The 18,493-nt window shown below is 42.7% G+C and overlaps 1 protein-coding gene across 2 annotated transcripts in view; it reads right to left on the bottom strand.

Annotated features, from left to right (window-relative positions):
- The window catches only part of DOCK5 (dedicator of cytokinesis 5), a 220,895-nt gene that overhangs the window by 180,299 nt on the left and 22,103 nt on the right, over window positions 1-18,493 (bottom strand). The window contains exon 1 of one of the 2 annotated variants that reach the window (XM_042934538.1): window positions 14,504-17,656. The exons of the other annotated variant lie outside the window; for it this stretch is intronic. Coding sequence (XP_042790472.1) covers window positions 14,504-14,588 — 85 coding nt within the window. The 5' untranslated portion in view covers window positions 14,589-17,656. Of the gene's footprint in view, window positions 1-14,503; window positions 17,657-18,493 lie in introns of those variants that run through there. 2 annotated transcript variants of the gene reach the window in all.

An 18,493-nucleotide genomic window follows, 5' to 3' on the forward strand; every position in this document is an offset into this window, starting at 1 on the left:
AAGGAAAAGAACACAATTGGAAGGCTAATACTACCCAACCTCAAGACTTACCATAAAGCTACAGTCATCAAGACAGTGTGGTATTAGCAAAATAATAAAGAAATAGATGGACAGAACAAAGCCCACAGACATGCACATGCATCTTTGTCAAAATATATCTTTATCTCTGACAAAGGTACAAAGGCAACACATGGAGAAAGCATAGTTTTTTCACAAATGGTGCTGGAACAACTGAACAACCACATGCAAAAAAAAAAAAGTGAATTTAGACAGAGACCTCATACTCCTCACAAAATTAATTCAAAATGGATTTTAGACCTACATGTAAAATGCAAAACTATAAAACACCTAAAGGATAACATAGGAAGAAATCTAGATTGCCATGGGTTTGGTTATAACATTTTATATACAACACTAAAAGCACAATCTGTGAAAGAAATAACTGAAAAGCTGGACTTCATTAAAATTAAAACTTTTGGGGCGCCTGGGTGGCTCAGTCGATTAAGCGTCCGACTTCAGCTCAGGTCACGATCTCGCGGTCTGTGAGTTCGAGCCCCGCGTTGGGCTCTGGGCTGATGGCTCAGAGCCTGGAGCCTGCTTCCGGTTCTGTGTCTCCCTCTCTCTCTGCCCCTCCCCTGTTCATGCTCTGTCTCTCTCTGTCTCAAAAATAAATAAAAACGTTAAAAAAAATTTTTTTTAAATAAATAAAAAAAATAAATAAAATTAAAACTTTTGCTCTACAAAAGACACTCTCAAGAGAGTGAGAAGATAAGCCACAAACTGGGAGAAATTATTGGCAAAAGATATATTTGATAAAGGACTATTATCTAAAATATACAAAGAACTTAAAAGTCAGCAACAAGAAAAACAAACAACCCAATTAAAAAGGGGGTTAAAGATTTTTACGAATACCTCACCAGAAAAAGATATACGTATATAGTCGACAAATTGGCATATGAGAAGATATTCAACATCGTATGTCATTAGGGGACTGCAAACTAAGTCAACAATGAGATACCACCACAGACCTATTAGAATAACCAGAATCCAACCAACACTGACAACACCAAATGTTGGTAAGAGTGTGGGACAACAGGAACTTTCTTTCACTGCTGATGGGAATGTAAAATGGTACAGTCAGCTTGGAAGAGAGTTTGGCAGTTTGTTTAACAGTTGAAAATATTCTTATCATAAGATCTAGCAATTGTACCCCTTGGTATCTACTCAAATGAATTGAAAACTTGTATCCACACAAAACACTTACAGGGATGTTTACAGAAACTACTCATAATTGCCAAAACTTGGAAGCTACCAAGATGTCCTTCAGTAGGTGAATGGATGAATAAAATGGAACGTTCAGACAACAGAATATTATTCAATGCTAAACAGGAATGAGCTATCAAGCCATGGAAAGCCATGGAGGGACCTCAAATGCATGTTACTAAGTGAAAGAAGCCAATCTGAAAAAGCTACATACTGTGTGATTCCAACTATATGACATTCTGGAAAAGGCAAAACTATGAGGACAGTAAAAAGAGCAGTGGTTGCCAGGGGGTAGGGAGTGGTAGGAGTTGTGAAGAGATTAATAGGTAGAGCACAGAGTATTTTTAGATGATTTACTTTTGGAGATTCTAAAAATGAAACTATTTTGTATGATACCATAATGACAGATACACATCATTATACGTTTGTCCAAACCCACAGAATATACAACACCAAGAGTGAGCCCTACTGTAAACTATGGACTTTGGGCAATTATGATGTGTCAATGTAGGTTCATCAATTGTAACAAATGTACCACTCTGGTGGGGGATGTTGATAGCAGGGGAGTATACACATGTGTGTGGGCAAGGGGTACATGGGAAATCTTTGTACCTTCCTTTCAATTTTGCTGTGAACCTACAAATGCTCTTTAATAAAGAGTCTTTAAAAAATTTACCGGGGCGCCTAGGTGGCTCAGTCGGTTGAGCGGCCGACTTCAGCCCAGGTCATGATCTCGCGGTCCGTGAGTTCGAGCCCCGCGTCGGGCTCTGTGCTGACAGCTCAGAGCCTGGAGCCTGTTTCGCATTCTATGTCTCCCTCTCTCTGACCCTCCCCCGTTCATGCTTTGTCTCTCTCTGTCTCAAAAATAAATAAACGTTAAAAAAAAAATTAAAAACAAAATTTACAACATATATGACAAAGACAGAAAAATGCATGCCATAAAATGTTACCAATCATGATGAAAAATGAAGGTTTTTACTTGAGAGAAAAATGAGCAAAGAACACACATCAATTACAAAAGAAATGTTAAGTGTCCAATAAATGCACAGTATGTCCATTAAAAATAATAACATGGAAAAAGTAGCAATCAATTTTTTTTCCCTATCAGATTAGGAGACATTTTAAAATACAGCCATTCGCAAGGGTGGAAGAGTGTGGGCGACAGGTACTCTTAAACACTGTAAGAATAACAGTGAGACATTTTTTGGAGGACATTTAAGAAATACTAAGGTTTTTTTTAATGTTTATTCTTTTTTTTTTTTTTTTTTTTTTTTTAAATGTTTTTTATTTATTTTTGAGACAGAGAGAGACAGTGTATGAATGGGGGAGGGGCAGAGAGAGAGGGAGACACAGAATCGGAAGCAGGCTCCAGGCTCCGAGCCATCAGCCCAGAGCCCGACGCGGGGCTCGAACTCACGGACCGCGAGATCGTGACCTGAGCCGAAGTCGGACGCTTAACCGACTGAGCCACCCAGGCGCCCCTAATGTTTATTCTTGAGAGAGAGAAACAGAGCATGAGCAGGAGAGAGAGAGGGAGACAGAATCTGAAGCAGGCTCCAGGCTCCGTGCTGTCAGCACAGAGCCTGACACAGGGCTCAAACTCACAAACCACAAAATCATGGCCTGAGCCGAAGTCAGACCCTTAACCGCCTGACCCGCTCAGGAGCCCTACACATTACATTTTAAAAGACCTTTTTACTGAAGTAAAATAGACACATAATCACAGGCATACAATTTGACTAGTGATTAAACAATGAACGTATGTACGTGACCACCACCCAGGTGAAGAAATAGAACATTTAGGAGGACCCCAGAGGCTCCCTTCATGACAACTTCCCAATTTCCTCCTCGAATATAACCGCTCTCCTGACACTATTTGGGTTCCCCTTGTCTGTGGTTAAACAGTACATATACCTGAATCATACAATGCACATATGCAATTCATGCATGGTATCACCTTTACAAAGTAGTTTGCTCATATTCAATGCTACACAGTATTCCATTTTATGAATCTACAATTTATTGATCGATGCTGCTGCTCCTGGACATATGGGTTATTTCCAATTTGGGGCCCGTGTGCTATATGCTTCTGTGAAAGAAACATCCTGACACACGTGTTTCAGTATGCATAGGTAGTCAGTTCCATTGGGTATTTACATAGGAATGAAACTACTGAATCACGTGGTATATGTAAGTTCAGTCTTCGTAAATATCACCAAACAATCTTCAATAGTGGTTGTATCAAATGACACACCCAACCCAACACTGGGTAAGAGTTCCATGTGGCTCCACATCCCACGCAGCACCTGATTTTAGGAAAGAAAAACCAGGGGCGCCTGGGTGGCTCAGTCAGTCGGGCATCTGACTTCAGCTCAGGTTATGATCTCACGGTTTGTGAGCTCGAGCCCCGGGTCAGGCTCCGTGCTGACAGCTCAGAGCCTGGAGCCTGCTTTGGGTTCTGTCTCCCTCTCTCGCTGCACCTCCCCAAATCACTCTCTCTGTCTCTCAAAAAAAATGAAGAAACGTTAAAAAAAATAAAAAATAAAAATTTAAAAAATCAATAATTAAGTCATCTGCATCATGAAGCTTGTTTAAAAAAAAAAAAAAATAGCAAATTAAAGCCAAAGTAGAAGGAAGGAAATAATAGAAAGAACAGAAATTAAATAAAACAGAAAATACACATTTAAGTAAAACACTGACAAAACCAAAAGCTGTTAGATATTAAAAACCAGTGTCAATAAATTCAAAAACTTAGATGAAATGCAGAAATTCTTGAGAAAAATACGACAACAAAATTGACACCAGAAGAGTTAGAAAATCTGAGAGTTCTATTAAAGAAATTCAATTGTTAATACTTTTCCCCAAACAAATCTCAAAACACGCATGGCTTCACTGATGAGTTCTACATAACCTTTAAAGGAGAAATATTACCAATCTTACACAGAGAGAAGAAAAAAATTCACAACTCTTTTTATGCATGAACATTGGAAATGCACATAAATTCTGACATAGCAGTCCTGCCTAGAGGAATTTATTCTATGAGGTATTCATTTAAATGCACAAAGATTCATATACAGGAATAATCACTGTGGTATTATGTGTGTTAATGGCTGAACTGTGTCCTCCTGTCCCCAAATTCATATGTTTACATTTTTTTTAATGTTTGTTTTTTTTTTTTTTTTTTGAGAGAGAGAGAGAGAGAGAGAGCGTGAGCGAGGGAGGGGCAGACAGGGAGACACAGAATCTGAAGCAGGCTCCAGGACCTGAGCTGTCAGCACAGAGCCCAATGCGGGGCTTGAACTCATGAACCGTGAGATCATGACCTGAGCCGGAGTCGGAGGCTCAACCAACTGAACCACCCAGGCGCCGTTTCCTTAATCATAAAAAACAACTGGAGGTGTATAAATACATACACATACACCAGATTATATGTAATAAATGTAAAGATGATCAGAATCACAACCGGCCTTTTAAAAAAATAACTGAACAAAATGGTTTAAAAGTTTATAAGAATGAAAAAACAGCTGACAACCGATAAAATTTGGAAAAGGGATTTTCCTTTCAACACCTTAAAACTTTCTGTAAAGTTTCGAAATACTCAAACCAGTTTAGCACGGATACAAAAATAGAAAAATAAATCAATGCTATCAAATAGTCTAGAAAAATATGCAAATAACATCTGATAATACCATTTTAAGTTAGTGAGGAAAAATGATTGAATAAACAGCTCTGGCTATTCATCTGAAAGAAAATAAAATCAGGCTATCTTACCCCAGATACAAATAAATATAAAGATCTGGTACGTTTTTAAGATACTCAACTTCACATCTCCAGGTTTGAAAAATAATAACAAACCATCATCCACCCGCTGATTGCAGTATCTGGGAGCAGGAGAGGGTCAGTAAACTGACAGGTCATAAGGTACCGGGGTATGAATGTAAACAACTATAATTCTTTTGTAAAATAATCTGACAATATTTTTGACCTAGCCATTATTTTTGGAAATCAGCAGAAATAAGAGCATCCGCATACAAGGAAATACAAATAGAGGTGTTTATCACAGCAATGTTTGTCGTGGTAACCAAACTGGAAATAACCAGAAGGTTCAGAAAAAGGAAACATTAAATCAATCATCATACACCTACCCTATGAATAATTAGTCATCTTTGAAAGGTACGTGAATCATACCTATCTATAGTCACTGACCTGGACATTTGTCCATAATGTGCTGTTAAATGAATTAAAAAGGAAGAAAAAAGTAAGCAAGTTGCTGAGTAATGCATGTAATATGATCACCCCCTACTTTTTTTTTTTTTTCTTTTTAAAGCAAACAGGAAGCAAAAAGTAGCCTCTTACCACATTTGGCTTGTATGAGCAGGTGTTAATGATACAGACACCTTATTTTTTTATTTTACTTTTCAAAAACTGTTTAACGGCAGTAAAATACACATAACATTAAATTGCCCATTTTAACGTTTAAGTGTACAGTTCAGGAATGTTAAGTATATTCCTATTGCTATGCAACCAACCTCCTGAATTTTTTTCACCTTGCAAAACTGAAACTTGGTAGTCATTAAATAATAACTCCCCATTTCCCCTTACCTGCTAGCCCCTGTAACCACCAATGTACTTTCTGTTTCTATGAATCTGACTACTCTAAGTACCTCATATAAAGGGAATAAAACAGCATTTGTCTTTTTGTGACTGGCTTACTCCATTTAGCATAATGTCCTTAGGTTTACACATGTTGTAACTATGAGTCAGAATTTCACTCTTTTTCAAGGCTGAGCAATGGGTATATACCCATTGGGGGTATATACCATAATTATGTTTACCCATTCATCTATCAATGATTACCTTGGCTACTGTGAATAATGTTGCTATGAACACGAGTGTATAAATATCTCCTAGAAACCCTGCTTTTAATTCTTTGGGGTACTTACCTGGAAGGGGAATTGCTGGATCATACGGTAATGGAGTTTTGAGGGACCGCCATACTGTTTTTATAGTGGCGGTACCATTTTACATTCTCACAACAGCACGCAAGGGTACCGATTTTTCCATATCCCAGCCAATCTTGCTATTTTGGTGGGGTTTTTTTTATAGCAGCTATCTTAATCAGTGTGATGTGATATGTCATTGTGGTTTTGACGTGCATTTCCCTAATGATTAGTGCTGTTGAACATCTCTTCATGGGCTTGTTGGCCAACTGTACATCTTCTTTGGAGAAATGTCTATTCAAATCCTTTGTCTATTTTTAAATTGGAATATTTGGGGTTTTCTTCACTGTTAAGTCAGAGGGACTACATTTTTAAATGTTTTTTATTTGTTTTTGAGAGAGAGAGAGAGAGAGAGAGAGAGAGAGATAGCACACACATGCACGCACACACTCACAGGGGAGGGGCAGAAAGACAGGAAGACAGAGGATCTGAAGCAGGCTCCACACTGTTAGCATGGAGCCCGATGTGGGGCTTGAACTCACGAACCATGAGATCATGACCTGAGCCAAAATCAGATGCTCAATCGACTGAGCCACCCAGGCACCCCAGAGAACTACCTTTTTAACATCAATCACCCGGTGCAGGGTGGCCCAGGGTGGGGGTGGAGGCAATGAAGCCAGTAACTTTTTCTTTATTCATCTCTGTATTATTTGGCACATAGATGCCTTTCAGCTTATTTTTATATCTAATGAATTATAGGAGAATAAGATGAATCTGTGTCCTCTTGCCAAGAGGGGCCGTATGCCAACCCCTGCAAGTTCTTGCCCATCTTCCCTCAGCCTAACTCTTTTAAGTGAGTTTCTTTCTCCTACTTGAAGATAGATTTATTCTCAGTTCATTTCTACTCTTTCCAACTGGAAGGAAATGAGATTCAGAGTGGCATACTTGTGTGGTTTTTTTTCTTGTGGGCATAAAAAATACCAACAATATTTATCATAGGTAAAAAAAAGATACATTTGTTAATATGTAAATATTATTAAAAAATAAGAACTCAAGAAGATTATATAAATGTAGTAAGTGTAAAAAAATGCTAAAGATAAAAATGCCTCATTCATCCAACATATGTTGAGTACAACTTGGTCTTATTCTAGTCGTTGAAGACACAGCAGGAAACAAAACAGAAAAAGTCAGAAGGTGATAAGTGCCATAAAAGCAACAGTGTTGGTAAGCAAGGGTGGGGTAATATTCAGATAGTATTATCGGGGAAACTCTCTCTTATGTTGAGTCTCAGGCTATGAATGTCCACACTTCATCCCTGAGGCAGAGGGTCTCTCTATTTAAGAGAAATTTAATTCTGTTAAAAGATTTTGAGAAATCTCAATAATCATCCACCAAAAAGGGCCTAAATCCAACTTCACGTGTAAATGTGCATTTATAAGATTTTTTAAAAAGAAGTTACTTGTCACGGAAGGAATATTGGTGCCCCTCCCAAAATTCATATATACTGAAGCCCTAATCATTCAATGAGATGGTATTTGGAGGTGAGGCTCTGGGGGGTAATCAGGTTTAGGTGAAATCATGAGGATGGGGCCCCATAGCTCTCACTCTCTCTCTTAGCCATGCGAGAACACAGAGAGGTGGCCGTCTGCAAGCCAGGAAGAGTGCCCTCACCAGAATCCAACCATGCTGGTATGCTGATCTCAGGCTTTCCAACTTCCAGAACTGTGAAAAACAAACGGCTATTGTTTAATCCACCCAGTCGATGGTGTTTTGTTATAAAAGCCCAAGCAGACAAAGACATTACTTCCCTCTCTTTTTTTTTTTTTAAAGTTTATTTATTTTGAGAGAGAGTAAGCATGGGGAGGTGGCAGAGAGAGGAAGAGAGAGAAAATCCCAAGTAGGCTCCGGGCCGTCATTGCAGAGCCTGATGTGGGGCTCCCACAAACTGTGAAATCATAACCTGAGCTGAAATCAAGAGTCAGACGCCCAGGGGCACCTGGGTGGCGCAGTCGGTTAAGCGTCCGACTTCAGCCAGGTCACGATCTCGCGGTCCGTGAGTTCGAGCCCCGCGTCAGGCTCTGGGCTGATGGCTCGGAGCCTGGAGCCTGTTTCCGATTCTGTGTCTCCCTCTCTCTCTGCCCCTCCCCCGTTCATGCTCTGTCTCTCTCTGTCCCAAAAATAAATAAAAAAACGTTGAAAAAAAAAAAAAAAAAAAAAAAGAGTCAGACGCCCAACTAACCGAGTAACTCGGGCACCCTGATGTTACTTGACAATAGCAATCCATTCCTACCCCTCATTCTTATTTCATTGTGTATGTTTCATTAAAAGCGCTGCATATATTCACTTTTGGGGGATCAAAAAATATTTCTGCACATGGACCCTGTTTAGAGTGCTAAGACCCAGCGTGCAGCTTCCGAATCTTGACCCACGGGTAAACTACTGAGTCCTTGCAAAGAATTAGCGACTCAGTTGACCCGAGCAGGAGTCTGTGTGAGCTATACTCTTAATGGGGTGACAGGAAACCAGGGAATGAGGTGACACGGCATATCGTTTGCTGGGAAGGCAGTTGTTAGTGGAACCCAGGGTGGAAGACATTTTTTGGCAAACTTCCTCAAACACTTCATCCTTCCTGCAGATGGGGAGTCTGCTTATAGTAAAGGAAATGCTGGTGGCCCACGGCCTTTATAAAAGTTCGTCTTTAGCTGACTGGGTGATGTGTTGGCTAAAAATAAGCCAGAGCATCCTGGGTTTTCACCAGGAGCCTCTGCTGAAAGGTAGGAACAGGTGGAACAAAAAGAGATTAGATAGAAAGGAATGAATTCTAATGATTTCTACCTCGCTGTGGCAACGTGGCAATAATTACGAATCCTGGTCTCCATTCTATCTGATTAGAGTGGGGAAAAAAACGAATTTACAGAGATCTTCTTACTTATTCTCATAGAACTTCTGTGAAACAGTTAGAGGTAGGACATATCATTCTTTTAGTTATATTTGAGAAAATAAAGGACTGTCTGAGTCAGGGGGAGAGTCAGGCCGCCGGTCTCCTGAGAGTTATCGTATCCACCCATCCCAAAGTGAACATGATATGACCAACTGAATTATATTTCCATTTATTTTAGAGGTGAGGTTTGGGAACTATTCGTAAGTGATAAGGCAGAGGTCCTCAGGGGTACGGTCTGCCTCTCAGATCCCCTTTGAAATAATATCAGGATTATTACAAGAAAGGAAAATCTACATCCAGCCTAGAAACCAAGCTAAAGCATTACCCCCATGCCAGGGCCTTAGAGAGAGTCTTCCTACACTGAGTGCAGGGCAGGGAGGGAGCATGAAGAAAGCGAGAAGGCCAACTCATTATTGTTCCATCAGAGAAAAGAGTGTCCCCCCCAGACAGCAAAGACCCCTAACCAAAGCCAAGAGTCCTTGCTAACTTGAAGGAATGGGGGCCCTCCTTCCCCCTCAAATGCCCTGGACATGAGCTTAGGTAAACGTGAGCACAGGGTAGCCCCGAGGATGATGAGCTGATAGGATCAGCACGAGGATCAGCATAAGTATGCGGCCAGGCGGCTCTGGATATGAATCCCAGTTCCACCACGTACTAGTTATCAAACTTCCCTAAGCCTCTGTTTTCTCCTCTACCAAACTGGCTAATAACTGTGACTTTTGCACAGGCCTGCTGTAAGGATTAAATGAGATGAGCATGTAAAATGCCTAGAAGGGTCCCCGCAAGTGGTCACCTAGAGATACGATGATGATGGTGGTGGTGGTGGTGGTGGTGGAACTGGGTTTTAAGATCTGGCCAAATCCAGCTAAAGCTTTGGAAAAGCTTCCTTTACTTGATACAATCTCACTCTTTGATACAGGATATTTCACGGGGCAGAAATATTCTCCTGGAAATACAAAGAAATAGACAAGAGAATGAAAACATACAATTTTGTTACATTTGGAAAAACAGCAAACCAACTAAATATGGAACTAAATATAGTGGGGATTTTGGAAAAGGACCTATATTGAAAAAGCAATATGGATAGATTGGCCCTGATTATAGACAGACTAGAGAAGCAGGCTGTCGAGATGGGGAAATTTGAGAGGCTGGATAAATGAATGACAACCCACCCCCATACACTTCCAGAGAGCAATCCCTTCTCCTCCCCACAGGAGACAGGAAGTTTATCCTCTATAAAAACTGAATGACAGATGTTCCAAACTCAGGGACACCAGGCAAGGGAGAGGGCTAGCGTGAAACAGGACAAGGAGGGTTACATGTTAAGTTGTGCTGATGACCTCAGCCCTCTTCTCCCACTCACGTCCCAGAGCAACATCTTTTCTGGGAGAATCGGAACTGCCCTGCCCAGAGAAAAATCTACAGATACAGGCCTTTGAAGGTCTTCAAAAAAAAAAAAAAAAGGGAAAAGAAAAGAGCCAGTTCAGAGGTTCTCGTTTGTATATATGAACATGAACAGTCAAGGATCAGCAAACATTTGGGGGAGATTCTCCAACATGAAGAGTATTACACAGAAAAGAAAAAGACAAAAGTAAGAGAAAGCAGAAGAAAAGAAAAAGAATCTAGCAGAAAGAGAAGTAATGCACGTATCAAATGTACAGTCTTATGACACAAAGAAGTGGAAAGACATTCCATGCTCATGGACCGGAAGAACAAATATTGTTAAAATGTCAATATCACCCAAAGCAATCTACACAATTAATGCAATCCCTATCAAAATACCAATAGCACTTTTCACAGAACCAGAACAAGCTATCCTAAATTTATATGGAACCACAAAAGACCCCACATAGCCAAAGGAATCTTGGAAAGAAAATAAAAACAGAAACAAAACCTGGAGGTATCACAATTCCAGACTTCAAGTTACTTTCCGAAGCTGTAGTAACCAAAGCAGTATGGTACTGGCATAAAAACAGACATACAGATCAATGGAACAGGATAGAAAATCCAGAAATAAATCCACAATTATATGGTCGATTAATATTCTACAAACTAGGAAAGAATTTGCAATGGGGAAAAAAAAACAGTCCCTTCAACAAATGATGTTGGGAAAATCACAGAGCAACATGCAAAAGAATGAGACTGGACCACTTTCTTACACCATACACAAAAATAAGTTCAAAAGGGATTAGAGATCTAAATGTGAGACCTGAAACCATAAAAATCCTAGAAGAGAGCATAGGCAGTAATTTCTCGAACATCAACTGTGGCAACATTTTTCTCAGTATGTCTCCTGAGCCAAGGGAAATAAAGGCAAACATAAACTATTGGGATTACATCAAGATAAAAAGCTTCTCCACAGCAGAGGAAACAATAAAACTAAAAGACAACCTACTGAATGGGAGAAGATTATTTCCAAGTGACATATCCAATGAAGGGTCAGTATCCAAAATATATGAAGAACTTATACAACTCAACACTCAAAAAACAAATAATCCAAGTAAAAAATGGGCAGAAGACATGAGCAGACATTTCTCCTAAGAAGCCATCCAGAGGGCCAACAGATACATGAAAAGATGTTCAACACCATTCACCATCAGGGACATGCAAATCAAAACGACAATGAGATATCATCTTGCCCCTGTCAGAATGGCTAAAGTCAACACCACAAGAAACAACAAGTGTTGGCAAGGATGTAAGAAAAAAGAACCCTCTTGTATTACTGGTGAGAATGCAAATTGGTTCAACCGCTGTGGAAAACAGTATGAAAGTTCCTCAGAAAGTTAAAAATAGAACTACCCTACAATCCAGTAATCGCACCTATTGGGTATTTACCCCAAAAATAACAAACACACTAATTCAAGTGGATACCCGCACCCCTATGTTTACAGCAGCATTATTTACAACAATCAAATTATGTAAGCAACCCAAGTGTCCACTGACAGATGAATGGATAAAGATGTGATATATATATGTGTACACACACACACATATAACACACACACACACACACACACATATACACAACGGAGTATTATTCAGCCATAAAAAAAGAATGAAATCTTGCCATTTGCAATGACATGGGTGCAGCAAGAGAGTATAACGCTAAGTGAAATACGTCAGAGAAAGACAAATACCATATGATTTCCCTCATATGGGGAATTTAAGAACAAAACAAATGAGCAAGGGAAAAACAGAAAGAGAGGGAGAGAGACCAACCAAGAAACAGATTCTTAAGTATAGAGAACAAACTGATGGTTACCAGAAGGGAGAGGGGTGGAGGTGGGGGTGGGTGAAGTAGGTGCTGGGGATTAAGAATGCACTTGTTTCGATGAACACCGGGAGTTGTATAGAATTGCTGAATCACTACATTGTATGCCTGAAACTAATATGACACTGTATGTTAACCATACTGGAATTAAAACAAATAAATAAAACTTTGTATTAAAAAAATATATACAGGGGCGCCTGGGTGGCTCAGTCGGTTAAGCGTCCGACTTCAGCTCAGGTCACGATCTCACACTCCGTGAGTTCAAGCCCCGCGTCGGGCTGAAAAAATATATACAGGGGCGCCTGGGTGGCTCAGTCGGTTAAGCGTCCGACTTCAGCTCAGGTCACGATCTCGCGGTCTGTGAGTTCGAGCCCCGCGTCGGGCTCTGGGCTGATGGCTCAGAGCCTGGAGCCTGCTTCCGATTCTATGTCTCCCTCTCTCTCTGCCCCTCCCCCGTTTATGCTCTGTCTCTCTCTGTCTCAAAAATAAATAAACGTTAAAAAAAAAAATTAAAAAAAAAATACATACAGTCTTAGTAGCTTCAGTAGCCTACAAGATTGATATTGCAATGGTTGAGAGGTATTACTAACACGTTACACCAAAACTTATTTGGTGAAACCAGAGATATTGAAAGAAATTTTAAAAGGAGCAGTTTTCTCACTCTATGATTCAATGTTAAATTAATGCCATGTAATGGGCCATCTAGAAATATCTTATGGCTCTCTGAAATCATAGACATGGCTCCCTTCTTGCAAGTGCTGGCCTGGGCAATAATATTCCCTCATGGCCAACCCTGAGCCATTGTCCTCCACCAACATATCCCACCCAAGAGCTCAAGCTTGATTTCTGTGTTCTGGGTCACTGGAATGAAAGGTACTAGAATGACTAGAATGACCAGCAGATTCAATGCTGATATCAGCTGGCATAGAAAGGAGAAACCAAAGCTCTCAAATAAGCTAATCCCACTGATCGGGCTAGTCCCACAGGTAGTTCAGAAAACTGATGGGTGATGCAAACAGCTTGCTTTCTTTCTTTCTTTCTTTCTTTCTTTCTTTCTTTCTTTCTTTCTTTCAGAGGCAGGGGGAGGAGAGGGGACAGGGAGAGAAAGAGAGAGAGACAAAGAATCTTAGCAGGCTCCTCGTTCAGCATGGAGACCGATGTGAGGCTCAATCCCACGACCCTGGGATCATGACCTGAGCTGAAATCAACAGTTGGATGCTCAACTGACCGAGCCATCCAGGTGCCCCACAAACAGCTAATTTCAATTGCTACTTTTTAAGAAGCCCATTATCCAGAGATTAGGAAGCCCATTGTCCAGAGACCATCAATATAATGACTTGTTTAAATGCAAAATAGTTCTTTAAATCTGCTCCCAATTATTACTGAAACGTGTGTGTGCACGCGCATGCACGCGTGGTACAGTGTTTCCAGGGTTTCAAAAGATTACGAAAAAACTGAGATTTGTTATTTCAAATTAATTAATGTAGAAATTACATAAACGTACTCTCTCCAAGTTGAGGGATGCGATATCAAAGTTAATAAGGGTTATTTTCTGTTAGTAAATTCTTCAGTAATAAAACATTGTTTTAATGGTCTTTAAGGTTTAAAAGAAAAAAATTATGTGTTCCAATGATACTGTAGTCGGAAACACTGCCCGAAACGGAAATAACATAAAGCCCGAGACATTGAGTAGATTGCAAATTAGTCCTCTGCCCCGCAAGCACTTTGACTCCGTTTTGTTCAAAGGTGCTCTATTCCCACAGAATACGCTGCCATGTCACTCTGGCTTATCCATGTTTTAAAGCTGAACTCAAACTGGTCACCCAGTTCCTGCCTGCTTTTCAAACAGACGCAAAGAGCCAGTGGAACCACTGTCAGGGCGTTCCCCGGTCTGAAGAACCATGTCCCAGTGGTGGACAGAATGGCTCCTTCCCAGAAACAGAGCCCGGGATGTCCCTGGCTGGATGATGCGCGGGTCATCCCAAACCCCCACTCGCAGACCATGCCACTCCCGTTCAAGGGTCGTCTGGTGCTGCCTGGCAGAAATACGTCCAGCCTCAATTACAGGATGGCTTTCGTTGTACTCACCAGCGTGTTGTTGCTGACGGCAAATGTGGAGGTGGCCGGTGGGGGGACAAAAAGAAAGCGGGGTAGGAACGCTGATTCGGGGCATCCCATTCTGGTCCTCTGTGCCGCGCCACTACCTCACAGCAGATGGCCTGTGACAGATGAGGCCCCTCTCGTGAGTCACAACCCAGTGTCCTGTTCGTCTCTCTCCCCCTCACACGGCACAGCTTGCGGAAGGATAGCCACCAGCCAGCATCCACTGAACTGATGTCACCCACTTCCACGCAAGGGAAGAGGAGCGAGGGACCGGCCTTTGAGGCAGGCTGTCAGACCACAGCGAGCCTCCTCAGCCACGTGGCCCTGAGACCAACAGAACAGGTGAGTCCTTGGGGCAGGGGCAGGGGGCGGTGTCAGAACTGCAGAGAGGGCTTTCCTTAGCACCCCTACAGCAAGAGAGGTCAACAGTGACGGTCATACACACTGAGGCTGAAGAGACAAACAGGAGGCTGAAATCAAGAAGTACTCGATCAGACGGAACCTAAGTTCAGGTGTGAAAAGGCCACTTCTCCTTTATCAGAGGTGCTCAGAAACGGTCTGCCCCACTTGCGCCCCAGATTACTTAACCCTAAACCACTTCCCACTCGCAGGCCAGATACGCTGTCCTATCATCCTGCTATGGCCTGCCGTGCACCAAACTCGCTGGGAGCGTGAGCCGCGTCGCCAAGGTGAAAATCAAAAGCGGAACAAGCCGAGGGAAGGGGAGCCTTAGTTCTCTAAAAGCAGAGGGGCAGGTGGGGGAGCAAACAGAACCTGCTGGCAGGTTTGCTGTCAAAGCAGCAGGCCGCCCTCCTCTCTGCGCCTCCCGAAGGGGGCCACGGTAAGAAGCGGGACACTTCCAAGCTCCACTGCAGTCGCTTTCAAGAATGAACGTGTTGACGACGTCAGGATTAGAATGAGTGCAATCCTCGATGTGCATTTCATTCGCGTTGCTACTTCTCCTTGGGGTGTGGGCAGGTATTCACAAAGAAAGTTTATTCCTCCCGGAAGGCTACTCGGCAGCCGGTTCTAATTAAGCCCTGATGTAGCAGGAGGAAAACCCAAAATAGAGTAAAAAGAGCTCTGCCTCCCAGGTCTCCAGGGCCTCCCGTCCTGAAAGCCTTCAGAAGAGAGGCTCGCCACAGGCACCATAGAGAGCAAAAGCTCCAAGTATGTTCCCAGCCAGAAAGGGGGAGAAACCTAGAGATTATCAGCTTTGTTTCGCGACAATCACGCGTTTTTTTCAGGCGGCTCCAGGCTTCTGTGTGAAACAGACAACGGCGTCTAGGTGAGCAGAGCTCTGTGAACACGAGAGTCACCCCAGGGAAGCGGCTGTAACACACACGGCCTGCCCATAGTGCCGTTTCATTTCAGGCCGGAAACACAGAGGCCTCCTCCACCTCTCGGGTCTGGGCCTGATCCACAGGAAACTTCTCTCCTGATTAGACTCCCACCGAGCCCGGGGTTCAACTTTCCGTCTCTCATTCCAACCCACATAGCCCGCCACTCCACCAAGAGCAGGGTCAGGGGGCCCTTTTCAAACAAACTCGCCCACCCACAGCCACGGTGGGCAAGCTACAAAGGCTCCTGCTAAGAATTCACCGTGCCTTTTTCTTGGAATTGAGAAATTGGCCTCGGACCCGCAAGGGAATATTCTCTAAAAAGCAGATTAGTCCTCATGGAGTTTTGGCGGTCAAAATCCAGGGGTCGATTAAACAGAGCCAAAACCCAGTGCCTTACTCTGTTTCCTGAGCATTTATACACGATGCCTGAAGAGGTATAGGATTCTGTCAGCCCCATCGAGATAGCGCTGGAAATCACACTAGCCTTGGAGAGCCTTCCTTTTCCAAGGCCGTCCGCAGTCCCGCACAAAAGGGGTTTCAACCCTATCACTTACAAGCACCAACACAAGCAAAATGATTCAGACGCTCTCTAGCTACTTTGAATGAACTGGTCACGGTCACATGACACATCTGGATATTTCCTTTTAAAACAGACTTTCCAACTGAAATGGGATCCAGATGTTGTAAGCAGATGTATATTTAGTTCCCTTTCTAGGTGGTACCTACATAATGAAGACTCAACTTATTTTGACTCTTACGTGTACTTCTTACGTCCCCTACCAGAGTGCAAGCTTCTCCAGCCCTCGGACACAGCATTCTTGCCCACTGCGCTGAGCACAGAGCTTGGACCACAGCTGGTCCTTCAAAGCTTGTCCAATAAATGAGGCAACACGACAATACAATGGAGGTTCCAATTAATTGGATTAAGTACGAATCAAAGTCAGGAACAAAATGTTTCCTGTACAAGGTGATACAGATGGATTTGGATTTGGAAAATCTTGATCCCCTTAGTAAGTACGACTGTTCATCAAGCTAACGGCTGGATTTTTGAATTTTTCATACGAGCTGGCGATTTCCATTTGAATGGATCTTGACACGGAAGCTTCGCAGGACACTTCTTCTGAGATGCTAACCTGCAGAAAGTGCTAACCACTCTTTAAGACCCAACTCCAATGATGGGTCACGTTTACTGAGCACTTACTATGTGCCAGATCCTGTTTGGAAAGCTCGCAGGCACTCCTTCGCTTTGTCTTTGCAACTCTCTGGTGTGGGTTCTGATACCATTGCCATCGCATGGGTGAGGAAACTGACTTGGCTGTTTGTCGGCCTCCATGACTTCCGTCCAATGGAAAGCATCCACCTCTTCTGAGACCCTAGTTGGCACATTTTTTGCCTCTCTTATGAGACATACAGCACTCTCCCATGCACATGCAATAATTCAAGCATCGTCCCATGCCCTCTGGTCCACTGCAAGCTCCCTGAAGATGGCAGGGGGGGTGCTATCTTATTCCAGTCGTACTGCAAGGCAGGCCCAGCACCTGCGTATCGGGGTCACCTGGGCAGTTTTTCTAACAAAACACAGCAGATGCCTGGGCCTCACAGCCTGGAGATTCTTGGTGTTGGTTGGTGCTCTGGAACCTTTAGCTTCAGAAAGCTGTCTAGGTGCTATGTGGACACACCCCAGGTTTGAGGGCCACTGTCTTCTTCAACTGGCTCATTGCTTTGCACATTGTGTGTAATGGACAAAACTAATCAAATGAATGGATGGTTTAATGAATAACCATCAGGGGTGCCTGGGTGGCTCAGTCGGTTAAGCGGCCGACTTCGGCTCAGGTCATGATCTCGCGGTCCGTGAGTTCGAGCCCCGCGTCGGGCTCTGTGCTGACCGCTCAGAGCCTGGAGCCTGTTTCAGATTCTGTGTCTCCCTCTCGCTGACCCTCCCCTGTTCATGCTCTGTCTCTCTCTGTCTCAAAAATAAATTAAAAAAAAAGTTAAAAAAAAATTAAAAAAAAAAAATGAATAACCATCATTCCAAGATGACGTTCCAGATACAATCATTTTTCAAGCGGACACAGAACTACCCCCCACCCAAACTCTGCCAACCCCTCGACCTACCTCTTACCATTCCCTCTCTGCCCCCTCCCCTCACTCAGCTCCAGCCACACTGGCTCCCCTACTGCTCCTCCACTGTGCCAGGCTCTCTGCCTAGAACATTCCTACCCTAGATGTGCATGCCTCGATCCTTCTTTTATTCGGATCTCTCCCCAAATGCCAGCTCCTTGGAGAAGTGATCTCTGATGGCCCTAACACAACTATGGAACCCACCCAATCACTCACGATAAGGTTACAGTCCTTTAGGGGCTCCTGGGTGGCTCAGTCGGTTAAGTGTATGACTTCAGCTCAGGTCAATTTGAGGAAAACAGACAAGCCTCTCCTGATGTTGAAACCTTCTGTCTGAAGGGTTTCAAAGGAGTCTTGCTTCTCGTTGTGACAGAAAGAAGGGCTTAGCCGGCTTTCTGAGTTCTTGCCAGGATCCCATGTCTTAGAAAACTGAAATTCTATAGACAGAAAAAGGCTCCAACATCATCCAATGCAGGGGTTCTCCTTAATCTGGGGTCCATGAGTCCCTGAA

The sequence above is a fragment of the Panthera leo genome, chromosome B1 (genome assembly GCF_018350215.1).
Source record: "Panthera leo isolate Ple1 chromosome B1, P.leo_Ple1_pat1.1, whole genome shotgun sequence".
Taxonomy (NCBI): domain Eukaryota; kingdom Metazoa; phylum Chordata; class Mammalia; order Carnivora; family Felidae; genus Panthera; species Panthera leo.